At 46.4% G+C, this 27,177-nt stretch overlaps 2 protein-coding genes and 1 long non-coding RNA gene across 9 annotated transcripts in view; 2 read left to right on the top strand and 1 right to left on the bottom strand.

Annotated features, from left to right (window-relative positions):
• The window catches only part of CPEB1 (cytoplasmic polyadenylation element binding protein 1), a 126,487-nt gene extending 106,555 nt beyond the window's left edge, over positions 1-19,932 (top strand). For 2 of the 6 annotated variants that reach the window (XM_012000683.1, XM_012000685.1), the window contains 9 exons: positions 5,490-5,716; positions 7,360-7,612; positions 9,476-9,589; positions 9,900-9,989; positions 10,841-10,977; positions 13,763-13,961; positions 15,890-15,984; positions 16,610-16,690; positions 18,452-19,932. In XM_012000683.1, the coding sequence (XP_011856073.1) occupies positions 5,490-5,716; positions 7,360-7,612; positions 9,476-9,589; positions 9,900-9,989; positions 10,841-10,977; positions 13,763-13,961; positions 15,890-15,984; positions 16,610-16,690; positions 18,452-18,562 (1,307 nt within the window). In that variant the 3' untranslated portion in view covers positions 18,563-19,932. Of the gene's footprint in view, positions 1-5,489; positions 5,717-7,359; positions 7,613-9,475; positions 9,590-9,899; positions 10,005-10,840; positions 10,978-13,762; positions 13,962-15,889; positions 15,985-16,609; positions 16,691-18,451 lie in introns of all 6 variants that reach the window. The other 4 variants (XM_012000680.1, XM_012000682.1, XM_012000681.1 and 1 more) reach the window with 3 other exon arrangements.
• LOC105554287 lies at positions 1,104-22,262 on the bottom strand. Its single transcript, XR_001008303.1, has 3 exons — positions 22,153-22,262; positions 14,651-14,766; positions 1,104-1,299 (listed from the first exon to the last, which is right to left on the bottom strand). It is a non-coding gene; the product is annotated as an uncharacterized LOC105554287 (long non-coding RNA).
• RPS17 (ribosomal protein S17) lies at positions 20,714-26,724 on the top strand. Of its 2 annotated transcripts, none has more exons than XM_012000679.1 (5): positions 20,714-20,717; positions 23,015-23,166; positions 24,148-24,253; positions 24,775-24,840; positions 26,596-26,724. In XM_012000679.1, the coding sequence occupies exons 1-5, from the start codon at positions 20,715-20,717 to the stop codon at positions 26,674-26,676; spliced, it is 408 nt and encodes a 135-aa protein (XP_011856069.1). In that variant the 5' UTR covers position 20,714; the 3' UTR covers positions 26,677-26,724. The 2 variants fall into 2 exon arrangements, with proteins under 2 accessions (XP_011856069.1, XP_011856068.1); XM_012000678.1 differs by lacking the exon at positions 20,714-20,717 and adding an exon at positions 22,601-22,717.
• Positions 26,725-27,177: the final 453 nt, after the last annotated feature.

Below are 27,177 nucleotides of genomic sequence, written 5' to 3' on the forward strand. Positions count from 1 at the left end.
AAAAAAAAAATTAGCCAGACATGGTGGCATGCTGCTAGCTACTTGGGAGGCTGAGATGGGAGGTTGAGACTGCAGTGAGCTGTAATTGTGCACCTGCGCTGTAGCCTGGGTTACAAAGGGAGACCCTTGCTCAAAAAAAAAGAATAGCGATGATCTTACATACATTCGTAACTAAACAGTTAACTTTAGTCAATTTAAAGTTGATACACTACTTTGATTAAACTGTCATTCATATTCCAATTTTGTCAAGTGACCCAGTAATGTCCTTAAATCCTTAATAACATTTTTCTCTTTGTGCTCTAAGTAGGCCCTTGCTTCTTTTGGTTTTGCTCAGTATGAGCTTACAAAGTCCCTTGGGTTGTCTTGAATGTTTTTCACAATGATCAGCTTGTTTTGGCTATCACTTTTCCTGAAACTATGATAATCCTTACCACTCTTTTTTTATACTCTTACTTGTTCATGGTTACTGTGTCTGTCTTGCCTCTCTGTGTTGTCCTCCACTCCCACTCAGTGTTTTCAGAGAGTGAATGTCCTGTGTAGCCATGTTGATTTATTTATCTGATGCCTTTTTTTTTCTCTTAAGTATATTTACCATTTTAATGTGAGAACTGTATTTAAATTATAACCTCTAGTCTTTTTTTTTTGAGACAGGATTTTGCCCTGTTGCCCAGCCTGGAGTGCAATGGCCCGATCATGGCTCACTGCAGCCTCAACCTCCTAGGCTCAAGTGATCCTCCTGTCTCAGCCTCCTGAGTAACTGGGACTGTCAGTGCATGCCATAATGCCTGTCTGATTTTTTTTTTTAGAGACAGGCCTTGCTGTGTTGCCCAGGGTGGTCTTGAACTCCTGACCTCAAGCAGTCCTCCTGCCTCAGTCCCCCAAGGTGCTGGTATTATAGGCATGAACCACAGCACTCGGCCATAACCTCCAGTCTTTAAGTCAGAGGAAATAATTATATATGAAAGATGTTTGGGTGTGATAAGGCAATTGATTAGGAATTTGAAGTAGCAAGCCTTGGGTTTGTATGGGTCAGTGCTTCTCAAACTTAATGTGTATACACATCTCCTGGGGATCTTTTAAAAATGCAGATTCTGATTCGGGTCTGGGGTGGGACCCAAAATGCATTTTTAATGAGTTCCTGTAGTGGCAAGGCCCTAGATAAGATTTAAGACCCTAATATTCTAGGTCCTAAAGCAGGGACTTCTGGTAGGCAACATCACTAGTCTGTAGTTGATGGTCTTACAGGATTCAGACAAAGGAAAGGTGCTGAGGAACGTGAAGACAAACAGATGTGGAGTTCTAAAGATTTAAAAAAAAAAAAAAAAAAGTAGCTAGTGAATGGTACTTGGAGTGGGAAAGAATCCAGTCTCTGTCACTCATTAGCTGTTACTTTTACAGACTGACTGCCCCAAGTCTTGGTTTCCTTTTGGTAGGATACAGTAATAATAGCCACTTCTTAGGATTTGGTGAAGACTGTTTACCTAAAGTGCTTCTAACACAGTGTTTGGCACATCACATGCTAGACGTTCAGTAAGTTGTTAGAAGCTTAGCTGAACCTGGTCCAGATTGCAGAACAGATGAGTGATCATGAACTGTGAACACTTAAGGAAGTAGAGTTCGTTAGTGACCAACTTGAGTTGTCATGCCATTTTCTACTTAGGCAAGTTTATTGCTAGATTAGAGGATCACTACAGAGATAATTCCTAGCTTTGGTACAGGAATTTGTCAAAGCCTCAAGATATCTTTGTAGGCACAGTAGAGAACTTTCAAGTTAGCGGAGGTAGATGGGTTTGTGGCTGGTGAAACAGGTGTACCAACACAATAGTGAATACAAATTGATGTGAATGAGAAAAGGGGTCTGTAGTGCTTACCATGTTGCTTTTTTGACTCTCTCCAAAATACCTTTTAGAAAAAACCTTGGGTGAGGACAGTTACCAGAACCCATACTTGCCATCTTTGGTGTTTTCAGACACAAGCCTTTGGGGCAGCATCCCTTCTTGAGTATTTTTTTCTGGCATTCTGCTTTATGCTGTTTCTCCCTTGACAACTCTCAGAGCTCTCTGCTGTGCCACTTGAAACTCCCCTTTTCCAGGGTTAACAAACTGGCCTCCTTCTTGTTACTGGTGCTTTAGCTGAAGACTTTTCCTTTAAGATGCTGCTATGCCAAGTAGAGCCTACTCATTGTCCCAGGTCTCTGAAAATCTCAGTGTTTAACTCCAAGCCCAGTTATCACCATAGGTCTCTTTAGTGTCCACATGAATGACGTTACCTAATATTTCAAACTTTCCACATTCTAAGTCAGCCATGTCTAGTTCCATACTCTGGACCTTGACATCCTCAGAGCTCTTAATCTTCACTGTCCCACCTCTTCGTGTTTATCTCATCTGCCACCCTCATTCTTCTTATCAGCCTATTGAAAACACTGATTTTCCACTTACTTACTCCCAAACTATTGACTTTGTTCTGTCTTTAGCCTATAATGCACGACCCATTCTTCATTTCCTTTGTTGCTGTTATCATCAACTCTGTTGTCCCATTTATTCCTTCATACCCCGTTGGGGGAACAAAATCATAGCTCTGGATGGCTCCAGTGTATCTGAGCTCTGCTGGAGAAAATCCTTCAAGTCCAACTTAGTTTTCTCTTTGCTAGGCGCTGGTTCCTACTGGTACTTTCCCTTAGTTTCCCTGGTCAGCCTTCTCTGCTATCTACACAGTAGCTCTGCAGATGGCCTTTTCCATGTCTCTCAGTTACCCTTAAGATAAAATCAAGCTGGGTGCAGTGGCTCATGCCTGTAATCCTAGGACTCTGTGAGGCTGAGACAAGAGGATTGCTTGAGCTCAGGTGTTTGAGACCAGCCTGGGCAACATAGTGAGACCCTACCTCTACTAAAAATTTTTTTAAAATCAACCGGATGTGGTAGATATTACATGCCTGTAGTCCCAGCTATTCTAGAGGCTGAGATGGAAAGATTGCTTGAGCCCAGGAAGCTTGAGGTTGAAGTAAGCCACTGCACTCCAGCCTGGGGAACAGAACTAGGCCCTGTCTCAAAAAAACAAATGACAATAAGATAAAATGAAAACTATTTAACTTAGTTGTCAGGGTTCTTTGCGATTTGAATTGTTACCTCACTGTTCATCACCCTAACTTGTTTTTGTGAAATGTGGAAAAGGATGAGGCCCTCCGGGGCATTGGTACCACTTTTAAGATGGATGCATATGATCTGTTGATTTTTCACAGTGTCTCTTTGCCAGTCTTTGCAGCATTAGGGTGGAACCTTGAATAAAATCTTCTCATATTCTGCCTTCTCAGGGCATGGACTCTACAGACTTTGATTTTGAATTTCTTTCAGGCAGGAGTTTGTCAAGGAATTTATTTTTATTTTTATTTTTTAGACAAGAGTCTTGCTCTGTTGCCCAGGCTGGAGTGCAGTGGTACAATCTCGGCTCACTGCAACCTCTGCCTCCTGGGTTCAAGCAATCCTTGGGCCTCAGCTTCCCAAGCAGCTGGGATTATAGGCGTGCACCACCACGCCTGGCTAATTTTTGTATTTTTAGTAGAGATGGAGTTTCGCCATGTTAGGCAGGCTGGTTTCAAACTCCTGACCTCAGGTGATCCAACTGCCTCAGCCTCCCAAAGTTCTGGGATTACAGGAGTGAGCCACCACACCCGGCCAAAGGATTATTTGAGAAGTTTGTCAAGGATTATTTCTGATGGTTATCAATCCAAGCATTTTGAGACACTTAGTTTTAGCATACAGTTAAATGCTAGAGCTTTGAAAACTGCTTCAAAAGGCAATTTCAAAGTTAGGAATGTTTCCTTGAAAAGCAAAATGCTAAACTAACTCCTTGGTGGATGTGATGTGGCTCTACCCCACCCACATCCCACAACATACATATTAGACTGGCTAGATATAAAAAGACTGACCAAACCAGGTGTTGGCCAGGTTGTAGAGGGACTGAAACTCTCATACTGCTGATGGGAAGGTAAAATGGTATAATTCCATCTACTTGGAAAAAGTATTATGGCAGTCTCTTTAAAAATTAAAGCTATTTTTACCACAAAATAATAACTAGATAAGTAGATATATCTATAGTTTCCCCTGTGTTAAATGTTAAGAATACACCTACCATGTCTTATCCAAAAGGGGAGGTCATATACCTAAAGGAGAGTGGGCTGGTCTGGTCCCATATTAACAGATTTTTGGGATCTTATGCATATCTTCCATCAGTGGCATGTGTGTCTGGTACCCTGAAAGCATGCATTGATTTTAATTTCAGTCTTGAGAGGTTTATTCCTGCTTCTTGGGACTCCAGCTCCAGACAAGCATTCAAACTGACTTAGAGGCCTGGGAGGAAGTCAGCTCTGGGTGACCTGTGTTTCATTTCATTGCTAGTCAGGGCTGAAGTGGGGCCAATCAGTGCCAGTTATTGAGCACTTATACATATTATTTTGGTTTTACCTCAGCCATTTTGAGGTGAATGTTCTCATTCTTCAGATGAAAAAAAAAAAACAACTTCAAATTAAGTCTTCTTTCCTAGATTTAGCACACCCATAGCTCCGTGCCAAAGCCCTCTTATTCTTCATCCTCATAGATAGAGGGTGTGCTTTGCTTAGGTTCCCCAAGGCCAAGTGTGGAAAATGTTGCTCTTTTTTTTTTATGTTTCATGTTTAAATATTTATGATGTGCTGGGTGCTACTGTGCTGAGCTCTTTCCATCTGGTATCTGATTATTGAGCTGTCCTAACAATGTTATGAAATAGTTGATACTCCACCCTAGATGCCAGTGAGAAAATAGAGGGTCAGAGAAGCTAAGTGAGCTTCCCAGAGCTCACAGACATATACAAGAGGTGTCAGACACAGGACTTGATCCCAAGCTTGTCTTAAGTCAAAGAATGGGCTTAAGCATGTCATTCTGCTTCCATCCTAAACATTTCAAGTTCAGGGGTACATTGAAGAGAATCTGTATGTGTTAGAAGTTTGCATAAGTGAACCTCTCACATGAGGTGGTATGATTATGCTATACCAGATTTCTGGGGTGTGGCCTGAAATTCTATATTATAGCATTAGAAAGGTGGGAATTCTTCTAATAAACAAATTGGCAGCAGTAAAGATGAAGTATGGTTTGGAATTTCTGACTGTGCTGTAGGTATATCCAGGCATTAATAGCAGCTGTGACCAGGGTCCCCAGTGACAGTTTCCCAAATGCTGGCATTGACCTTTAAGCCTGGGTAGTAGAACCCAGCAGTTTTGCTGCTACTGTAACAGCAGGAACTCTGGTCTTCAGTCAGCCTGTAACTTCCTCTAACAGGGCCCTTGTGGCCAGGTCTCAGAGCTGGATATATATCTGTTCATTATATTGTGTTTTGCTGGCATGCTTTTAGTGGTCTTGCCTTTGGTATCTCTTGTTGGGTGGCTGTAGGAGAAGAAAGAGGCTGTTGGCTGCAAAGAAAACTAAGAGGTCATGAGGTTTCCTTTTTTGTCCTCCTAGTACTGAGCATGCTCCATAACCCACTGGGAAATGTCCTAGGAAAACCCCCCTTGAGCTTCCTGCCTCTGGATCCCCTTGGGTCTGACTTGGTGGACAAGTTTCCAGCACCCTCAGTTAGAGGATCACGCCTGGACACCCGGCCCATCCTGGACTCCCGATCTAGCAGCCCCTCTGACTCAGACACCAGTGGCTTCAGCTCTGGATCAGATCATCTCTCAGATTTGATTGTATGTAACTCATTTGGGAAAGGGGGGTTGTGGGTGGAGTTGCCTGTGTGTGTCCAAGGGGAAGGAGGGTACAATATCTATGGGATGCCTGTCCCCTGGAATGCAGGCTGGGAGATGGGATGAGGGGAGGAGTGGAGACCATTGTGGACATTTGTAGAGTTCTCATCCTTAACAGAAAAGAGGATGCTTTGAAGACCCATTGAGCAATACATTTCAGGACCTGAGCTCAGGGCTCTCATTTTACTAGTTACTCCAAGAATACTGGAAAACACTTAATTTCAAAAGTAAATGTGAGGGCCTTAGCAGTATTCTGTTTCTTTACCTACACGGGGTGCTTGCTTTAGCCCTTAAACAGTGTCATTTATGTACTTTGATGTATGATATCTCAAAAGCAGTAACTTAAAAAATTTTAAAGTAGTAATTAGCAGAGATAGGATTTTAATCCAGATCTGACTGACTGTGGCTCCTATATTTTTTCCACTGACCCATGTCAGCTTTTTTAAATTCACACCATGATGAATCTATGAAACATTGCCTCAGTTAATTTTTGCATTTCATGTTCCTTATCTACAGCCATGTATGATGTGTGTGGTCTTCATGCTAAGTGGAGTTGGCAAATGAATTAGAATAGGTAGGGGATATTATAAATAGAGTAGTACACATAATATAGATAGGGGATAGTAGAAGTAAATACAGGTGGGATTAGCAGTAAGAAATTACCCCAAAATAAGAATACAGTTTCAGATGCCTTATAAGCATTTTTTTTTTTTTTTTTTGCCAAATCTCCCGAGCTGACTGTGCAGTGAATAGAATGGCTTATTTTCCCACCTTCTCTTCCCCATACCCAGGACTGGCAGCATTGGTTGTGATCGCCTGTCAGCCTGTCCTAGAATGTGGAAGTTGGTGTTCTCGCTGCCCATTGGTTTTATCTGTTAAGGCTGCTTTTCTAAAAGGACAGTCACATGCGGGTCTCTTTGCTTCTCCGGGCTGCAGTTACCTCTTCTGTAAAATGGGGTCAGATACAGTGCTGGTAGTTCTATGTTACTTAGATTGGACTCAGTCTTGAAAATTTATCTCATGACTGATTAATATTTGGGGATTTTAAAATATTCTGTCAACGAGTTATTCTGATAATGTGGTATCATTTCACACATGTAAATTAGAATTTAAAGGTTTGACACAGCTTATAGTGTTCTGATACATTTATGATACAATGCAGAGCTGTTATAGATAGCATTTTTGGCATTCGACTGTCTAGGAATCTGACCAAAGAAAACAAAAAATACGAAGAAGCTACATCTTAATTTTTGTTTATGGTTCTGAAAACTTGGAAAGTATATATGTAGCAGGAAGAGTATGGGTCAGTGAGATGTACCTTGTTCCCTAAATAGAATATGATAAATGCATTTTAAATGGCTATAAAGACTGGCAATATGGAAAAATTGCTGAATGAGGAGAGAAGGAGAATTTGTTTGAATTATAGTATAACTAGAACTAATCAAAACTGCTCAGGAAGAAAGTCTAAAAGAATATATATCAAATGCTAAATGTCTGTTGGATGTTTTTAATAATTTCTATAATGTGATTATTACTTTATAACAAAACTGTCCTTTAAAACCCTGTCTTCCTTTTTCCTCCCCTAGTCAAGCCTTCGCATTTCCCCACCTCTGCCCTTCCTGTCTCTGACAGGGGGTGGTCCCAGGGACCCTTTAAAGATGGGGGTAGGGTCTCGGATGGACCAAGAGCAAGCTGCTCTTGCTGCAGTCACTCCCTCCCCAACCAGTGCTTCAAAGAGATGGCCAGGAGCTTCTGTGTGGCCATCCTGGGACCTCCTCGAAGCTCCCAAAGACCCCTTCAGCATAGAGAGAGAGGCCAGGCTGCACCGACAAGCTGCAGGTGAGTGTGCCTTGGGCATGTGTGGGGCCTGAGGCCTCATTCTGGGAGCACAGAGGAAGTGACCTTAGTTCACACGCTTGTGAACTGTCTAGAGGAGGCTTGGTTGCATGGTGAAGTCTCCAGATCTGCAAAGAATTATCTTTCTGTGGAGTAAGTGCTAATGGGAACAAACTCAGGAACTTCTTGAGGCTGAGTGGAGAGGAAAGAGGCAGATAATCTGGCACATGCATGTGCCACAGCACAAGGGGCTGGCTCTGTGTCTCACTTGTGCCCTTCCATGGAGACTGGCTGTGTGCTGGTCTTGCTTTTACTTCTTCCACGGGTGGATGTCCTCAAGAGAAACTCTGGAAGGGATGTCCAGAATTTTGTCTACCCTCTCCACATTCTAATTCAAAGACAGTCAGACACAACTCATGCTGGACCTTTCTTCCCTGAGGCTTTCTGATTGGTACACTCACGGATGCACTGGGGAAGGAGGGGTCCATTTGTCAACCTCTAAGGTAAGGAATGTCACCAGATGTCCTGGTCTCTTAGGAATCCTTAAGGTTCTGACATTTAAATTATCTTAGGCTGGCCTTGGTGGCTCAGCACTTAAGCAGAGGCAGCAGGATGGCTTGAGCCCAGGAGTTGCCCAACCTGGGAAACATAGCGAGACCCCATCTCTATGTATTTTAAAAGGTTTAAAAAATAAATTATCTTAAGTATGTATTAAGTTTGTTTTTCATCTTTGTCTAGTACCGCTCCAGCGAGAAGTTTATTAACCACTGGCTCTTCTGAGGTCCTGAATTTGATGACTAAGTTAGTGTTAGTTTCTCCATTCCATTTGTTTCCGTGTATCTGTTTGCTCACAGAGTTGGGCTGGATCTCATTCTTCTCTGATAGTGCTTTGCCCTGTTCACCTAATGATTTTGGCAGCCCATCTTAGTACTTTTTCTGGTGCCATTATTTTCATATGAAATGACATTACCATGCTTTTGAGTGAGACCATTATATTCTGTTTTTGTCGTAAAAGATTGCTGACATTGCCCAGTTTCTTGCTGTAGCAACACCTTGGGCCTATTCCTTTTAGGAAGTGTCCTTCCACATCTTTGTCCTGAATGAAAATGATAGTTCCTTTCATTGGCTGTCTGCCTCTTTGCTGAAAGAGGAGGGTGAAATAAATGGGCAAGAACTAACTAGTCCTCACTAAGGTCAGTCTCTGATTTGGAAAGGTACAAACAGTGGGGACAGGATTGAAGACTGATTATCTTACCATGTTGACATCAAGGAAGGCCCATTGTCCATTTGGGTGCTATAAAGATGAGTCTGGCTTGGAACAGTTGTGACATTCTTGTCTTACTGGGTTGCTAGTGCTGGTTTTTATTGGCAGTGTCCTAACTTCTGTGATTAATGAGTTCAGAACCAAGACAGGGAAACAGAATAGAATGTTTCTCATTTGAACATTGGGGAGAAGGCCCATTTGTACCAGTAAGCCTGTAAGATGTTGTATTGCTCTGTTTATTTTCAAGTAATTTTGAATTAGTAGTACTGTAAGCAATAAGATAAAACTGCTTTGTGGTTAGCATATTAGTTGAATGTTTGAAAATAACATGGGGTGTAAATTTTTACCCTACACATCTGGCTTGGCATTCCTTTCCATTTTAGTGGGGACAGAATTAGCAAAGTAGGATTATCATACTTGACTGAGTGGATTGGTGAGACATAGGTTTCTTGCTTTTCGGAATAATCATGGATATTCTCTCAGGCATCTGGGCAAGGATTGTGGCCAGTCAGGTTCTTACTGGACAAGTTCACCCCAGGGAAGAGTGGTGGCTTTGCTGATTTTCTAACCTCCCCTGTTTATCTCTTTGCCGTCTACCAAAGCTGTGAATGAAGCCACCTGTACCTGGAGTGGCCAGCTTCCTCCCCGGAACTATAAGAACCCCATCTACTCTTGCAAGGTGTTTCTAGGAGGTGTTCCTTGGGATATTACAGAAGGTGAGCTGTCTCTAAGACCTCCTGCTTTAAGAGTAGAAGGGTGGGGCATGTCTTTCAGGAGCATGAAACTTGGAATTGAGGCCAGGGGCTGAATTCCCTGCCTGAGTTCAGGGGTATTACATGAGTGTCTGAGGGGAGAGGTGCATTTCATATACCCCCATAGTGCTCCTATGTCGGAAGCTTACACCGGAGATCAGCATCCATTTCTGAGTTGTTTGTCAGTGGGGATGAGCCAGGGAGGAGAATGCTGGTGATTCTGTGTTTGCGTCTTTACAACCAGCTTCTCCCATTGTTTTCTGTCTCTTTGCAGCTGGATTAGTTAACACCTTCCGTGTTTTTGGCTCTTTGAGTGTGGAGTGGCCTGGTAAGGATGGCAAGCACCCCCGGTGTCCTCCCAAAGGTAATATGCCTAAAGGTAATAAAGACATGGTAGGAGCTTTTTTTTCCCTTCCCTAGAACATAACTGCACCTATGGGTGCTGGGATGTCACAGCTGCATGTTGGTAACATGGTGGGCACTCCAGGGCACAGACCTGTCATCTGTCAGCACTTTCTCTTCAACCTAACACGTCCCTCTGTTTCTTCGGAGCTAATGTTTCATCTGTCCAGACTTACACAGCAGTGGGAGCTGCCTCTGAAACCCCTTCCTTGTACACTTCTGTCTAAACCTGAACCCAGGCAGCACCTTTCCTCTCAAAATAAGGCGTTTGAAAAGCTTTCCCTTGCCTGCCTGTCCTGCCCAGTTACGTTGTTGCCTGACCTAATTCTGAAGTCCCTTTGGAGCTGGCAGGAATGAGGACCAAGCATCTGATTCCTCACTGGTCTGAAATGAGATCCCCTCCCTGTAGAAAGGAGCAGCTGCTATTTTCACCCTGCTCCATCTTCATTGAACTGAACTAATGGTTTAAGTAGGCGTTTAAAGCAATAACTGCCATCCCTCCTGCCCCCAGGAAAGCCTGGCTCTGCTGACCTGAACATGCTGTGTGTTCTGGCATAGAGAGCTGTGGTAATGGTGGGATCTCTCTGTCTCAGCTTGCCAGTCCTTTCCTTCACCAGGGTGGGAGGGAGGCCAACAACCCTGGGCATCTGCATAGCAAATGCTTCCACTGAACAAGACTTTTCAGGAGTAAAACAAAAATGTATCTTATACACAAGGCCTTCTTTCTTGGAAGAAACTCCCTGCTGCAAAGCCAAGGCTGAGGAGTGGCCATCTAAGGGATATTAATGCGATTTTTCCTCTCATTGGGAATAGGGTATGTGTATCTGGTCTTCGAACTGGAGAAGTCTGTCCGAGCCTTGCTTCAGGCTTGCTCTCATGACCCGCTGAGCCCAGATGGCCTGAGTGAATATTATTTCAAGATGTCCAGCCGAAGGATGCGCTGCAAGGAGGTGAGTTAGCATGATGTCCTTTCTAGATCAAGGTTCTTGGCATATTGAGGCACTGGATTTTCTTGGGGTAGGTGGATAGGCAGGCTGCAGGCAAGGAGTATTCCTGCTGAGGCAAGAAGGCTCTTCTTCTCCCACAATAAAATAGCAGTATCCTCTCAATTACATAAAAAAGAAAAGAAAACAACCTTTGGGCCTTAATGGGGTATGTGCATGCACACATGCGCGTGCCTGCCCATGGTAATCAAACTGTCTCCCAGCCTTTACTCTACTCTTCTTTCTTGAAGCCAACACTTTAGTTTTAAACCTCTTGTCTTAGAATTGAAATTGAGAACAGCAGACTTCTCTACTTGTACTTAACTGATAAACCTACAGCTGTTTTTCCCTGGTCCTGCCCTTCCTGTGCCTTCTTACCTCCCAGTCTGTGGGGGTGAATTCCTCTTTAGCCCACATCCACCTGTGGGTCACTTCTTCATTCTCATTTGGGGCTTTATTTAGTGTTGTGGGTTTTCCCCATAAGATTCTCTCTTCCTACGTCTTTTCTAATATCAGCCTTATGTATCCTTGGCAGCATGGGTCTCTAACGAGTTTATCTCACCTGGGGATCTCATTGCACATTCTTGGGCCTTATCCCAGACTTACTGAATCACTCTGGGTGGGATTTAGGAATCTCCAACTGAACAAAGATCCCCAAGTGGATCTAGTGGATAGTGTGTGAGAATCACTTGTCAAAGCAAGTTTTGAGCTCCGGAATCAGTGTGGTGTTAAAATCAGATTCAAGAGCACACAACTTTTGTGACATAGGACTAGACATTTAATATCTCTGAAACTTTGTTTCCTCTTCTCTTCTATAAAATGGGAAACGAAAATGCCTATTTTAGTAAAAAGATCAGTGATTGCCAGGGGTTTAGCATGAAGGGATGAATCAGTGAAACTATTCTGTATATGGTGGATACATGTCATTATACTTTGGTTCAAACCCATAGAATGTAAAACAAACACCAAGAGTGAACCCTGATGTAAACCATGGACTTTGGGTGGTGATGATGTGTCAGTATAAACAAATGTTCCACTCGCATGCGGGATCCTGATAGTGGAGAAGTCACACAAGTGTGGGGGCAGAGAGTATTTGGGAAATCCCCGTACTTTCTGCTCAGATTTACTGTGAACCTTAAAGCTTCTCTAAAAACAATCTATAAGGTAAGAGGGGAAATGCCTATTTTATTGAGATGGTCACATTAGATTTAAAATAAATCCATGTAACAAAGCTGGCTCTTATTCTGCGTTATTGAGAGGGCAGGCTCGTCCTCTGGCTACCCACAGTGACCCACAGCTTCTGTACCTTCTCTGCTTCCTTACTGTGTGGAGCTTGTGTAGTCATCTCACCTTAGTAAATGTTCTAGGACTTACTTAACATGCTCCTTGCTCCCCTCCTGCTTTCACAACCAGAGATGGCCATATGCATATCACAGAGCCCCTCCCCTTCCTCAGTGCCCCTGTTGACACCATCCTGTCTCCCATTCCCTCCTCATCGCCTACAGGGATTTAATCTTTCTTTGATTCACTGGCTATAGGCTGATGCGGTTCTCCTTCCTCTCTGACTTTTTCCTTTGCGTTCCCCTCCCCGCCAGCACCAGTATAGCCAATCTTTGACTCCCTCCTATCTTCTTTTCTAGTTCAGATAAATGACTCACTTTTGTGGCTCCTCTCATTTTTAGACCCAGATTCACCTTTCTAGCCTCGTGTCCTACCTGAGCCCCACCTTCCTGTGGTACCCTCCTTCAGGATGTCTGGTAATCCCAAACTCTTTTGTGGGCAAAATGGGCTTTTTCATCTTCCAGTGAAATTGGCTCCCCTCTCGTAACTTCTGCCAGGTCCTCTCATCCCAAGACTGTGTAGGCCCAGCACCTACCAGGCCTGATTCTTCCTTGCTTGCCCATCCTGCTTATGCCGTCTGAGTACTGCAGACTCTCTGTTGAAGAATCTCTTTGTTCTTGGCCTGTTCTCTGCTCGTTGCCACCAGCCTTATCCAAGTCTTAATCACCTGTCCTTTGAAAGTACTGTTTTTGCCTCCTTGCTGGTTTCTGCCTCAGATCTCTTCCTGCTTCAAGATATATTTTTAGATCTTCACTTTGTTCTGGAGTCCTACACTTGCTCTACCAGGTTTTGTTCCAGTTCAGGAGATTCAGAGGCAAAGGACACGGTCAGACCCAGCCCTTCAAGACTCCAGGGATCTTGTATGTGACTTTCTACCCAGCCTCTCTTCAGTCATTTCCACTGCTCTGGGCACAAACTCTCTGAAGCCTAGGTTGGGCCAGTAACCATCTCATATAAATATCATAAGCACTCCCATCCCTCTGTCCTTTAGGATCCTAGCCTTTAATTTCTCTGCGAGTCCTTCCTTTCTTGAGGACCTCAGATTATGCTCTTTTCATCAGTGTCCACGGCCCTTTGTTGGAACCTCACAGTTGGAAGTTGAAATAGAATGCTGGGCTCCTGGGTTTGGTCATGTGGTACTTTTTTGCTTACTCTCCAGCATGAGTGAGTACTCTGTCCACTTGTACCATTCTGGACACATGGACTCAGTAAAATTCAACTCCAGTTGGGGTGGAGTAAGGGTGGTTTATTGGATGCCTGTGTGCCTGAGACTGGGCAACAACACCTTTTCACCCCTGTAAGGGCCTTAGCAGCCCAGCTTCAGTATCTCCAGAGCATGTGCCTTGCCATGCAAGCGCCTCTCTCTCTGTGGCTCTCTGCCAGGGCTGATACACCTTTGGGTGGTTTTCAGGTGCAGGTGATCCCCTGGGTATTAGCCGACAGTAACTTTGTCCGGAGCCCATCTCAGAGGCTTGACCCCAGCAGGACGGTGTTTGTTGGTGCTCTGCATGGAATGCTAAATGCTGAGGCCCTGGCAGCCATCTTGAACGACCTATTTGGTGGAGTGGTGTATGCTGGGATTGACACAGATAAGCACAAGTATCCCATTGGTAAGTGTCCCACTTCTGTGTGCTAAAGCTTGGTTGGCCCCTGGGAGTAGACCAAGATTGTGATACTTCCCCATGGGAGTGAGGAGAGAGGCCTGACCCAGGTCTGCAGATCAGCATATACCAGCACCTTAATATCTTTTTCTAGACAAGTCACGAGTACTGGCCCTTCTGTATCTACCCCTCTACCCACCATCTCAGACCATGCAGTGGGAGAAAAAGCAGTTGGAGACTACAAGAGGTGATAAGAAGTGAGAGTGAGGTGTAGGAACTTTGTTGGAAGCTTAGAGTTTACAGCCAAACCAGTTTGGAACAGACAACAGGTGTTCATGAAAAGGCTGCAATTCTCTGTACTTGCCCGGTTTCTTTTATTAAAAGTTCTTGAAAAGCTCTGGCATTATCTAAGGTCAGAGACCAGGTCAGGCTGGAGGAGGACTTTCTGAGTGAGTCAGGCAACAGAGTGTGGCCTGTGCTTCCCTAACTCAGAAGTCTGTGGACTTAACCACTAGGTTTTGATCAGCTCCTCTGAGAAAGGAGGTCAATTCACTAGTCCTGGCAAAATGTCAATGATGGGGTATGGAGGTAGAGCAGAGCCTGAACTCTGTGATTAAGATGTGGCTAACCCACCTTCCCAAATGCTTAGTCTTCACACCCACACTGAATCTGGTCAGGAAGGAGCACCGTGTACTTACCAATGCTGTGCAGCAGATTGAGAACAGGGACTTCAGAAGCTGCAGGAGCGGAGGAGGCACTTGGCAGGATGGGGCTTCTTCCAGCTCTCCTAATAGGTCTCCAGAGTGCCTCCAGGCTAGGAGAGGTTCAGTTCAACTGCTGGGCTTACCCTTCAGACAAGTGTTCTATCTGCATCTTGGCTTCCACTCTGAAACCTTTAACCTTACCTATGCTTCTACCTGCACTGAAGGAGTCCCGTCCTGTCCCTGCCCTGCCCTGCCCTGCCCTGCCATCTTGATCAGCAAATTCTTCCCCCATTCCTGAATGGTTTGCGCTAACATGATCTCCACTGTCAAATATGGTACAAATATGGTAGCCACCAGCTAAATGTGGCCCCATTGAGTTTTGGAAACATGGCTGTTGTCACATTTGGAAATAATATTTTTAACATACAGGGTTAAATAAATTTTTTTTTTTTTTTTGAGATGGAGTCTCACTCTGTTGCCGTGCTGGAGTACTGTGGTGTGATCTCGGCTCACTGCAGCCTCTGCCTCCTGGGTTCTCAGTTCTCCTGCCTCAGCCTCCTGAGTAGCTGGGACTACAGGCGTCTGCCACCACGCTCAGCTAATTTTTGTATTTTTAGTGGAGACAGGGTTTCACCATGTTGGCCAGGATGTTCTCCATCTCTTGACCTCATGCTCTGCCCACCTTGGCCTCCCAAAGTGCTGGGATTACAGGCGTGAGCCATCGTGCCCGGCCAATAAAATATATTATTAAAATTAATGTCACCACTTTAAAATGTCAATGTGATGACTAGAAAATTTAAAATTACATAAGGGCTGGCCGTGACAGCTTATGGCTATAATCCCAGCACTTCGGGAGGCTGAGGTGGGTGGATCGTTTGAGTCCAGGAGTTCGAGACCAGCCTGGACAATATGGTGAAACCCTGGCTCTACAAAAAGTACAAAAATTAGCCAGGCGTGTTGGCTCATGCCTGTAGTCCCAGCTACTTGGGAGGCTGAGGCAGGAGGATTGTTTGATCCCGGGATGCAGAGGTTGCAGTGAGCTGAGATCACGCCATTATACTCCAGCCTGGGTGACAGAGGGAGACCCTGTCTCAAAAAATAAATAAAGTAACATCGTAGCTCACATTAGATTTCTGTTGGACACCACTGGTATCATAAAGGGTTTCCTGCATTTTAAAAGAGTAGCATTTGGGAGAATTTGGTTAGAAGGGAAGCTTGTGTCTCTTGTCCTAGGATCTGGTCGTGTGACTTTCAATAACCAACGGAGTTACCTGAAAGCAGTCAGCGCTGCTTTTGTGGAGATCAAAACCACCAAGTTCACAAAGAAGGTGAGTTGGCTGGTTTATGCCCTTACTCTGGAGTATATGAGAGGGGTTTAGGCAGTTACTACCCGGGGCAGGCCTGAGACCTGAAGCTGTGTTTGTGCTGGGTGTGTTTAGGGAAGTGAGCCAAACTCCAGAGAATTAACATTGAGGTTAGGGTTTGGGAGTGGGCTTGGTCTTTGTACACCCAGGAGGAAGGGAACTGGGACTGTTGAGCCTCTTTAGTGTGTAGGGTGCCTTCCCTCACTGTGGTATTTCTCTGGCATTGCTAAGTAGCCTGACTTCCCATTTTCCAACCTTTCGAGAATCCTCTGAACACTTGCTCATATTGCTAATTGATAGAGGGCTGAGGTACAGTTTGCCGAGAGGACCAGGCATATTAAGGTGTGTGGTCGCCTGAATTCCAGAGGCATCCAGCCTGACTCTTCTTGGTGTAGGAGTCTGCTCTCTAGAACCCCTTTCTGTGCTTCAGGCCCATAATTCTCTGCAAGCCTCCTTTAAAACAGGCAAATAACCTGCATTCCGATATCCTGCATTCCTGTGTGTGGCCAATAATATGTACTTCTTCTATAGCCCATTGAGCCTCCTGGTAAGAAGAGCCACTTCGTCATCTTATTTTGCTTTTGTGCAGGTTCAGATTGACCCCTACCTAGAAGATTCTCTGTGTCATATCTGCAGTTCTCAGCCTGGTCCTTTCTTCTGTCGAGATCAGGTGGGTCCGATGTCTGTGAAGTCCCTGCCCTCAATTAAAAATTGTTTGCTGGGTGTGGTGGTTCACACCTGTAATCCCAGCACTTTGGGAGGCTGAGGCGGGCAGATCCTGAGGTCAGGAGTTTGAGACCAGCCTGGCCAACATGGTGAAACCCCGTCTGTACTAAAAATACAAAAATTAGCCTGGCATGGTGGTGTGTGCCTGTAATCCCAGCTACTCAGAAGGCTGAGGCAGGCGAATAGCTTGAACCCAGGAGGCGGAGGTTGCAGTGAGCCGAGATCACGCCACTGCACTTCAGTCTAGGGCAGAGCGAGACTCCGTGTCAAAAAAAAAAAAAAAAAATTTTTTTTTACGGCAACTTCATGACATTGAATGTTGGAGTTCCGAGGTACCTTGTGTTCTGAGAGCATAGAGGAGGCAGCAGTAATGTTTGCTGAAGGTCAAACCAGGGACACACTTTAGATAGCTTTATCCAGAACTCTTAGGAAAATATGTTGAATTGAGTCTTTATACTTTGGCCTTTTTCTTGCCTGGGATGTTGCTATGCAGTATGCCACTATTGCTGAGAGGTGGTTTTATAGATGATAGAAGCCTGACTGGGTATGATCAGCAGTACGTAGAAGCCAGGCTCAGCTGCTCTAACCCTGAGGCCTTCTAAGCTGATTTTTTCTCTACTCAAGGGCTTCCTCCTCCTTTGCATCTGAACTTCTGGACGACTTTGATATTTGCACCTGGGCTGTACCCACAGGTGTCAGTGACAGGCAGAAAGCAGCGAGGTGGCTTTCTATTGAATGTTCCTGGGTGATGGAATGTGGATCTGGATGTGTTTGGCAGTGCTTCTCAAACCTTAATTACAGACACATCACCTGAGGATCTTAGATTCTGATTCGGTGGGTTTGGGACCCTGAGATTCCATGTTTCCAACAAGTATCCAAGTGGTGTCAGTGCTGCTAGTCAGCATCATCCTTTGACAGGTGTTAGGGGAAGTTTGGAACCTCTTAGGACACCAGCAGCAGTCCATCCATGCTTAGTGGGTGCTTTTTAAATTTTATTTAAAATTTTTTTGCAGTAATGCCATTGCTCAGATTTGGAGCCTCCTGTATATGGTTAAACCGAGGCTCTCAAGTGAGAGTTTGAAGTTAAGTTTGGATTGTTAGCTAAAGCCTGAGAACGAGCATCTCTCTGATCAGGCTCATCTACCAGGCTTTTATGGATCTGGATCTTTCACAGATAATCTCCATAGTCAGATAATTGCTCAGAGATTAGTGGCTTGCCTGAGGTTACACAGCAACCCAGAGATGGGACTAGACTGAGAAACAAACCCAGTCACCTCTCCTCACTTAATGGGAAGAAAGCAGGATGTTGCCTAGCATTAGAATTTGTTGTCAGTGTCTTTATACATTCTCCATGTTAGCAACCATGTGATACAACTACTTTGTAGGAGGTGAGAAGGGCAGGGGAAGAGGACAGCAGCTGTCATGGTTAGAGGAGATAAGAGAAACTAGCATGGTCTCTGTACACACTAGGAGCCCGACGTGTTTAAGTAAGGGGACCTGTAACAAGGATGGCGGGTTTGCCATAGTTAATCAGGCTTCTGTGTTGGGGTGAGAGCGCTTCTAGGGACCATCTCTTCTAATCCATAGAGGCCATCGGGAGTCTCCCACCCCTTCTCCAAACAGAACAAGCAGCTCATGCAACAGCTCCTTTGTCTGGTGGTGACACAGGCATTATGGCATCCTCCTTTTTGTTCCCTCAACCCAGGTCTGCTTCAAATACTTCTGCCGGAGCTGCTGGCACTGGCGGCACAGCATGGAGGGCCTGCGCCACCACAGCCCCCTGATGCGGAACCAGAAGAACCGAGATTCCAGCTAGAGGAGCTGGCCTTGCCCAGTGGCCTGTGGCGCCTGAAGCTGGCAGGTCAGGCAAGCAGCCTGCACCACCCTGCCATTGGCGACCAGGGAGCTGGCTTCCCGAGGACAAGGGAAAATTGTAGTCACCTTTGCACTTGCTGAATCTGTCTTTGTTTCTGCACTAATTAATGCACATTGAGTTTTGTCGGGTTTTGTTTTCAGGGGGTATGCCAGGGGCAAGGACTCTCTGGCTTACCCTCCAAGCGACTCTGTAGTTTTCCCAGATTTTAGTTCCTCATTTTGCAGATGAAAAGCGGAAAAAAAAAAAAAAAAAAAAAAAGAACTACGTGTCCAGAAGGTATTGAGGTATTTACACAGATGCCTACACCTAGGTTTATTTATTAAAAGCGCTTTTTTACATTCCTTGCAATACTGATGGTGATGATGCGCAGGTCTCATTGGTTTCATTCTTGCAGTTGCCATACAGTGCCTTTCCATTTATTTAACCCCCACCTGAACGGCATAAACTGAGTGTTCAGCTGGTGTTTTTTACTGTAAACAATAAGGAGACTTTGCTCTTCATTTAAACCAAAATCATATTTCATATTTTACGCTCGAGGGTTTTTACCGGTTCCTTTTTACACTCCTTAAAACAGTTTTTAAGTCGTTTGGAACAAGATATTTTTTCTTTCCTGGCAGCTTTTAACATTATAGCCAATTTGTGTCTGGGGGACTGCTGGTCACTGTTTCTCACAGTTGCAAATCAAGGCATTTGCAACCAAGAAAAAAAAATGTTTTTGTTTTATTTGAAACTGGACCGGATAAACGGTGTTTGAGCGGCTGCTGTATATAGTTTTAAATGGTTTATTGCACCTCCTTAAGTTGCACTTATGTGGGGGGGTGGGGTTGATAGAAGTTTTTAATCACAAAGTCACAGGACTTTTTTCTTTTGTAACTGAGCTAAAAAGGGCTGCTTTTCAGTGGGGGCAGATGAAGGCTCACAGGAGCCCTTTCTCTTAGAGGGGACAAGTACCCTTCCCTTATATCTTTAATTTGAGGAATGTATGAGATAACAGTTGCAGTTGACTGAAATGCTACTGGAATTTGAAAACTTGACTTTTTTCTTTCCTTTTTTTTTGAAAAAGAAAACACAAAAACTACTTGCCCCTCCTAGGGAAGCTGTGTGCCAAAGAACCAGTGTCATAACCCCTCCCTCCTGCTGAGCTGATGTTGCATTGTTGCATATCCCAGCTACTCTGTGGGTTTTGTGAAGCTGTGTGTGAAGTCTCTACCTCATTGTAGTATATGCAGGCAAGACTGCACTCTCCTACAGATGTGTGGAGTAAGCTGTGGTGTAGTTTTTTTGGCACATAATAAACACGTTGCAGCAGAGTTCTGGTTTTGTCTCTGTGTTTCAGGTCTGGGAGCAGGGGGCTAATGGGGAGTAAGGGAGTAATGGCGCAGCCGTAGCTTGTTTCCTTGGGTTTCTGTGATGGGATCCCGGCCCAGGATAATAGTGGGACCATGTGGGAGACCTGCCCTGTGAGTACTTCTTGGTCCTTTCTACCATCAAATACATTTTGGAGATGCCTCTCCAGTGGGTGGGTGCTTCTAGCCCAAATATAAAAAGTCCTCACATCTTAGCTTCTCAGGGGTCTTCACAGCCTCCAGGCCCAGCCTGGAGAATGCTGGAGGCACAGCTGCTCATGGGCCAGCAGAAGCCACTTGTTCTCAGCTTCTCCTGCAATTTTTGGCTTATTACTTCTTCAGAGGCTGCTCATCCTCTTGGACCCACCTATGATGACCGAATTCCTTTCTGAGAGGGAATGATTTGGCGTTTGCTGTTCAGAGAGCCCTGTCAATTGAACTTTTTTAGAGCTCACAGGATCTGTGGCAAGGTCTGCTGATTTTTTTTTTTTTTTCCCCCAGTCGAGTTGGCCTGGGCCCAGCTGTTGGACTGATTCTTTGGGAACCTCCAACCTAGTCTGAGGTAGAGGGAACCCTGCATACTGAAGCTGGCTCTTGTGAGAGTGGTGCAAGAACTATTGGGCAAGGTGGGGGAGTCTCCTCACAAAATGAGAGGCCTGGCCGGGCACGGTGGCTCAGGCCTGTAATCCCAGCACTTTGGGAGGCCAAGATGGGCAGATCAGGATTTTGAGACCAGCCTGGCCAACATGGTGAAACCCCGTCTCTATTGAAAATACAAAAAATTAGCCGGGTGTGGTGGCAGGTGCTTGTAATCGCAGCTACTTGGGAGGCTGAGGCAGGAGAATCACTTGAACCCGGGAGGCAGAGGTTGCAGTGAGCCCAGACCATGCCACTGCACTCCAGCCTGGGCAATGGAGTGAGACTCCGTCTCAAAAAATAAAAGGGGAGGCCAGACTGGGCACAGTGGCTCACGCTTATAATCTCAGCACTGTGGGAGGCTGAGGCAAGAGGATTGCTTGAGCCCTAGGGGTTTGAGACCAGCCTGAGCAACATAGGGAGACCCCATCTCTACAAAAAAAAACTTAGCCAGGCATGGCGGTGTGTGCTTGTAGTTCCAGCTACTGGGGAGGCTGAGGCAGGAGGATCATGTGAGCCCAGGAAATTGAGGCTGCAGTGAGCTGTTAACCGTGTCACTTCACTGAAACCTGGGCAACTGAGCAAGACTATCTCAAAAAAAAAAAAAAAAAAAAAAGGCTGGCCGGGTGCAATGGCTCACACCTGTAATCCCAGCACTTTGGGAGGACGAGGGCGGGCGGATCACCTGAGGTCAGAAGTTGGAGACCAGCCTAGCCAAAATGGCGAAACCCCGGCTCTACTAAAAAAGTATACAAAAATTAGCCGGGCGTGGTGGCGTACGCCTGTAATCCCAGCTACTTGGGAGGCTGAGGCAGGAGAATCGCTTGAACTTGGGAGGCAGAGGTTGCAGTGAGCTGATACCGCGCCACTGCACTCCAGCGTGGGCGACAGGAAGACTACGTCTCAAAAAAAAAAAAAAAAAAAAAAAAAAACCCTGATCTTTCACTTCGGGCCTGACAGCAGCTTGATTGGAAGTTTGCTCCCGCAATTCTGAGATTCTGGCCTTTTATTTTGTCCCAGTGCTACTTTTGGTGCCAGGGTTTCCTGTCCTTCAGCTTTCCATCCCCAGTCGAGAGTCCGACTGGAGTACCTAAGGTGCGTTGAGGAATGAGGCACAGCCCTGGGCTGCTTAACTCATCCAGCCTGGCCAGCTCAGCCTTCCCCTATCAGGTAGGGGCCTAGGACTGCTGTCAGCCCAGGGAGCAGAGTTGGAAGAAGGGGCAGGGCCCTACCTAGGCTGCGGCCCATCGGGGCAGCCTGAGCTGGTGGCTTCGGAAGGCCCTGGTTTGGGGATGGGTATGGCAGGAACAGCCTGAAGATGGTGGTTGGAGAGGGTGCCTGAGGTGCTGGGAGTTCTGCAGGTGATTTGGGCCCTTCATGTCAATATTGGAGAGGTTGCTGTGTGCTAGGCGCTGTTCAAGCAGTGGGAATTAGCTAAACAAAATGACCATTACTGTCATGGAGCTCACCCCTAGTTGAGAAAAATAAGCCGAGTCACACGGCAAGTGCTAGGAAACATAAGCAGGGATAGTGAGGGAGTTATTTTACCTAAGTCTGAAGGGAAAGCCCTCTGATAAGGAAACATTTGAGCAAAGGCCCGGAAGAAATGAGATATGTCTCTCCCAGTCGCACCCTGTCTCTACCTGCCAAGTCTCTGGCCAGCGGAGTGGGTGGGGACCCTGGGCGGCCACCCTGGGCGGCCGTCATCCCGCACTTCATTGTTCCGCGGCCCTGGATCGCCTTCCTTTCTCGGTCCTCCCGAGGACCGGATGCCTCTCCTCTCCCTGACGTGTGTGGAAGAGATGGACCGCTCCTACGCTAGAGCACAGCACACGGGCGGTCCCATTAAAAATCAGATGCGGGAGAGAGGCTAGCCCAAGTCAACCAAGAGGGAGCGGGGAGCGGAAAGGGAGGGGCCGTCGGGGGCGGGACACACCCCGCCCACCGGAGGGGCGCGCCGCCGCCGTTCCCGCCCCACTCCGCCAGGGGGCGCTGTGTGGCTCCCTAGTAGGCTCAGCAAGCCGGGTACCGGCGGAAGCGGCTTTCTGGCCTAAGCTTTAATAGGCCTCGCCTGTGCTTCCTGTTTCCTCTTTACCAAGGATCCGCCAACATGGTAGGTGTTTTGGGTCGAGGCCGGCATCCTCCATAATCGTCTTCCATCTGCAGCTTACCGCGGTCTTCAGCCCACAAAAAGAGGACCTGGGCCGGGCGGGCGCGGAGCCCTGTCAGGCTGGAGCGCAGCGGGAAGGCAGCTTCCGCATTGAGCCCGGCGTCCGGCAGTGCCCAGCCGGGCCCCCTCTCCGGCTCATCGCAGCCGGCGGTCCCCAACCACACCCGCCGGGGCTCGGTGCGGCACTCTTCCCAAAAGGTTGCACTGGCTCGTGAGTGATCCTGTGCTCTCCACCCGCAGGGCCGCGTTCGCACCAAAACCGTGAAGAAGGCGGCCCGGGTCATCATAGAGAAGTACTACACGCGCCTGGGCAACGACTTCCACACGAACAAGCGCGTGTGCGAGGAGATCGCCATTATCCCCAGCAAGAAGCTCCGCAACAAGATAGCAGGGTGAGTCGGGGCTTCCTCGGTCTCCGGGGCCCGCGGCCTGTTTATGTGCTCTGCCGCCCTCCGACTCTGTAAGAGACGGTACTGTGGTGGTTTCGTTAGCCTGAGCTCCCTGGTGTCCCGGAGGAGGTCTAGAGCTCTGCGTGTGCAGGATTTCCGTTGTGAACTTAGGCTTGTGTCATGACTGGCCGCGGTGACACTGGGTTGGAGGTAGCCACCGTCAGACCTCTTGCCTTGTAGCTACGTTGCTTTTAGGTGTCAGCTTTCTTTTCTGCTCCTTTTTTTTTTTTTTTCTTTTTTTTTTGAGAGGGAATCTTGCCCTGGCGCCCAGGCTAGAGCAGTGGCGCGATCTCGGCCCACTGCAACCTCTGCCTCCCGGGTTCAAGCGATTCTCCTGCGTCAGCCTTCCGAGTAGCTGGGATCACAGGCACGTGCCACCACGCCCGTCTAATTTTTGTGTTTTTAGTAGAGACGGGTTTCACCATGTTGTCCAGGCTGGTCTCGAACTCCTGACCTCAAGCGATCCGGCCTCCCAAATTGTTGGGATTACAGGCGTGAGCCACCGTGCCCGGCTAGGTGTCAACTTCTAATGCGTTCTTCACAGTTGCAGTTACTGTTCGAGAGATTTATAGGAATATGGTCTGGAAGAATAGTGCCAAAGTCAACGTATTAATTGCCAAATTATGTGAATTTGAAATTGGAAGAAAGAAAATGAAGGCTGTGAAGGGTCGTGAAACTGCGGGGCGGGGCGGGGGAGGGGGAGTTGATCACTATGAAGGAGAGTTTGAATAGTGAGTGAGAAACCAAAGGGAAGGAATGCTCAGATCAGTGGAGGTTCTATGTGTAGGAGGTCCCAGTATAGTCCTCTCCCTTCTCACTGTGGAAAAGAACTAAAGCGGGTATTTATATATCCACATGTGCTGAGTGCCAGGTGGGAGTTGATTTGTTTTCTCACTGTTCTCTTTGGCTATGCGTGCTTTGTAGCTATGTCACTCATCTGATGAAGCGAATTCAGAGAGGCCCTGTAAGAGGTATCTCCATCAAGCTGCAGGAGGAGGAGAGAGAAAGGAGAGACAATTATGTTCCCGAGGTAAACTTTCTGGATAATTGGGCTTCTGGCTAATCCTCGAATGATAAAGCTGTGGGTTCCGGCTTCCAAAGGGACCTCAGCTGAATCTGAGACCTTTTATCCATACATTTCCTAACCAGCTGTAGGTGCCCATAGCCCCCTATCAGTTTCTTAGCCTCCATTCTGCTCTTTTGGAACTAGTTAAGTTTAGTCCATATTTCATGAGAGCCCTTAATAATGTTGATTTGATGACTGCTATCGTGGCACGTGGGTTTTTCATTTGCCCCTAATATAGTATTTCTTGGTGTAAACAAAGACTTCAAGTGTTCTGAATACTGAATAGACGTATTGAGGGCATGGGAAGGTAAGACCAGAAGAACAGGTCATCGGGGTCTGTAATACTGTAGAGACTGCTTGCCTTGTGAGAGGAATGCTATCCTTGTGCAACTCCTCTTCTCCATATTTAAGAACCTGGGGAAAGGAGGAGAGGTGAGTGATAATCTCATTGATTGGTATGTTGAGCCTATCTCCTTTGCTTCTAGGTCTCAGCCCTGGATCAGGAGATAATTGAAGTAGATCCTGACACTAAGGAAATGCTGAAGCTTTTGGTAAGTGTTTGGTGGATTCCTAAAGTGGTATTTTCCTGGTCAAAAACCATCAGTAGGTCTTAATATCCAAGGTCACCCAGCTAGTAAGTGGCAGAGTTGGGAATCCCATCTAAACTTCTAGCCACTAAATTAGACTGCTTTCATAATGGGTGTAGCGAAAGTTGTGTGCATTGAGTTTGCTCGCTTCAGGATCATGATTCCCAAATCTAGTGGCTTCCAGGATACCTTTTCTCTCTTGGCTGCTTCTGTTCTTGGTCTTATGGCTGGCCTGGGTTGCCGCCTTTGTGTCAGCCCTGGCTCTCTTCATTCTGCCTGCTTTTCTTCTGTGATGGTATTCCTTTGGTGTCTCCATGCTAACCACTCAGAAATGAGCTTTGGTCCATTTCCAGGTGCATACAAGGCACTACTTAGGTAATTCAGGGTATCTTCATTGCACTTTGATGTTTCTTCTGTGACTTAATCTTAGTCCTTTTGCATACTTAGGTGAAAGCATGGGCTTCAAAAATCCATTGGGCAGGCCGGGCGTGGTGGCTCAAGCCTGTAATCCCAGCACTATGGGAGGCCGAGACGGGCGGATCACGAGGTTAGGAGATCGAGACCATCCTGGCTAACACGGTGAAACCCCGTCTCTACTAAAAAATACAAAAAACTAGCCGGGTGAGGTGGCAGGCGCCTGTAGTCCCAGCTTCGGGAGGCTGAGGCAGGAGAATGGCGTGAACCCAGGAGGCGGAGCTTGTAGTGAGCTGAGATCTGGCCACTGCACTCCAGCCTGGGCAACAGAGAGAGACTCTGCCTCAAAAAAAAAAAAATCCATTGGGCAGTTGGTGATTTTGAACAACTTCATTTTTCCTATTTTTATAGTCATTAAATGTTTAAGGCACTCAAAAAGGTAATTAGCAAAATGAACTCACATGTGCTTTCCCAGCTTCAGAAAAACATCACCAGTACAGGCACAGCCCGCTGTGGGTCTTTTCCTCCTGAAATAACCACTGCGCTGAATGCAGCTTTTTTGTTGAAACTAAAATGGGTTTCTGAGGACCAAATAGGACATGAAGTTCCAGGTATAAGGTGGGCCCTTTGGCTTCTTGCCCTGCCCACCAGCCTGAGCTTGTGCGAGGGCAGAGTCTGCTCTTGCCTCCCTCCCTTCTGCTTGGTGCCTTGTGTACTTGGGCCCTTCACAAATGTTGATTACATTAGTAATAGCTCTTACCTGGGGCTGGTCCTGCAAAGCAAGTGGCACTGTGTATTCTCAAAGGGACAGAGTTTTGTCTTAGAGCACATTTGGCAATGTCCAGACACATTGTTTTGGTTCTCATAGCAAGGGGATACCTGCTAACTTCTAATGGATAGAGGCCAAGGATGTTGCTAAACTTTCTGCAATGCACAGGACAGCTCCCTGTAACAAAGAATGTCCAGCCCAGGATGTCTACATTGCCAAGATTGAGAAATGGTGTTTTTGAGTGATAGGAAGGGGTTGTGAAAACAGAAAATGGTATGGTACATTGGGTAAAAGTTGTAGAGTTGTAAATGGGGATACCACACGGTCAGGTGTGTGTTGAAGGAAGATCACACTGGAAAAATGGGAGGCATTGAGGTCCCTGTTGGCTCTTAGAGTAAAGGGTCTTTCAGGTAGCCTCTGGACCTCCTTGAGAATGCTGTGGCTCTAGGGGCAGGGAGAAGGCCCTCTGTTTTCTTCTGGGGCCCACCCACAGATCTCACCAGTAACTGCTCACTGAATCCATTTTCTCGTTCCAGGACTTCGGCAGTCTGTCCAACCTGCAGGTCACTCAGCCTACAGTTGGGATGAATTTCAAAACGCCTCGGGGACCTGTTTGAATTTTTTCTGCAGTGCTATATTATTTTCAATAAATCTGGGACAACAGCCTTGCTTGTGTCATCTTTGCAGTTGTGTGTGGGTAGAGTAAAGGCAGGAGCTCTCAAGGTGACACATCAGCTGGCACTTGCCTGGGATGCGGGTGCTGCTTGTCTATGGGGAATGGGTTCACCGGAGTTTAGTAAATGAGCAAGGGCAAGCCTGAGCGTGTGGCTAGTGGTCTGCAGTATGAGCCTGGAAAGCTGCTTTGACAGCCCCACCCTGCTTCCCTGGGTCTTCAACCCCTGCTCGGTACACATAATTTGGGCCAACTTGCCCACATTGAGATGGTAGCAACAGGATTATCACGTGTATCAGAGTTTTACTTTTCTGTCAGTGGGAGGTAGGATAAGTGGTGTCTTTGTGTCCAGTGTGGAGCCCAGTGCCTGGAATATAAGAGATCTCAATAAATGTGGGAGAACCGATGATACTGGGATGCTTCAGCCTAACTGGAGACAGACTCA

Source organism: Mandrillus leucophaeus, unplaced genomic scaffold, assembly GCF_000951045.1.
Source record: "Mandrillus leucophaeus isolate KB7577 unplaced genomic scaffold, Mleu.le_1.0 Scaffold639, whole genome shotgun sequence".
NCBI lineage: Eukaryota > Metazoa > Chordata > Mammalia > Primates > Cercopithecidae > Mandrillus > Mandrillus leucophaeus.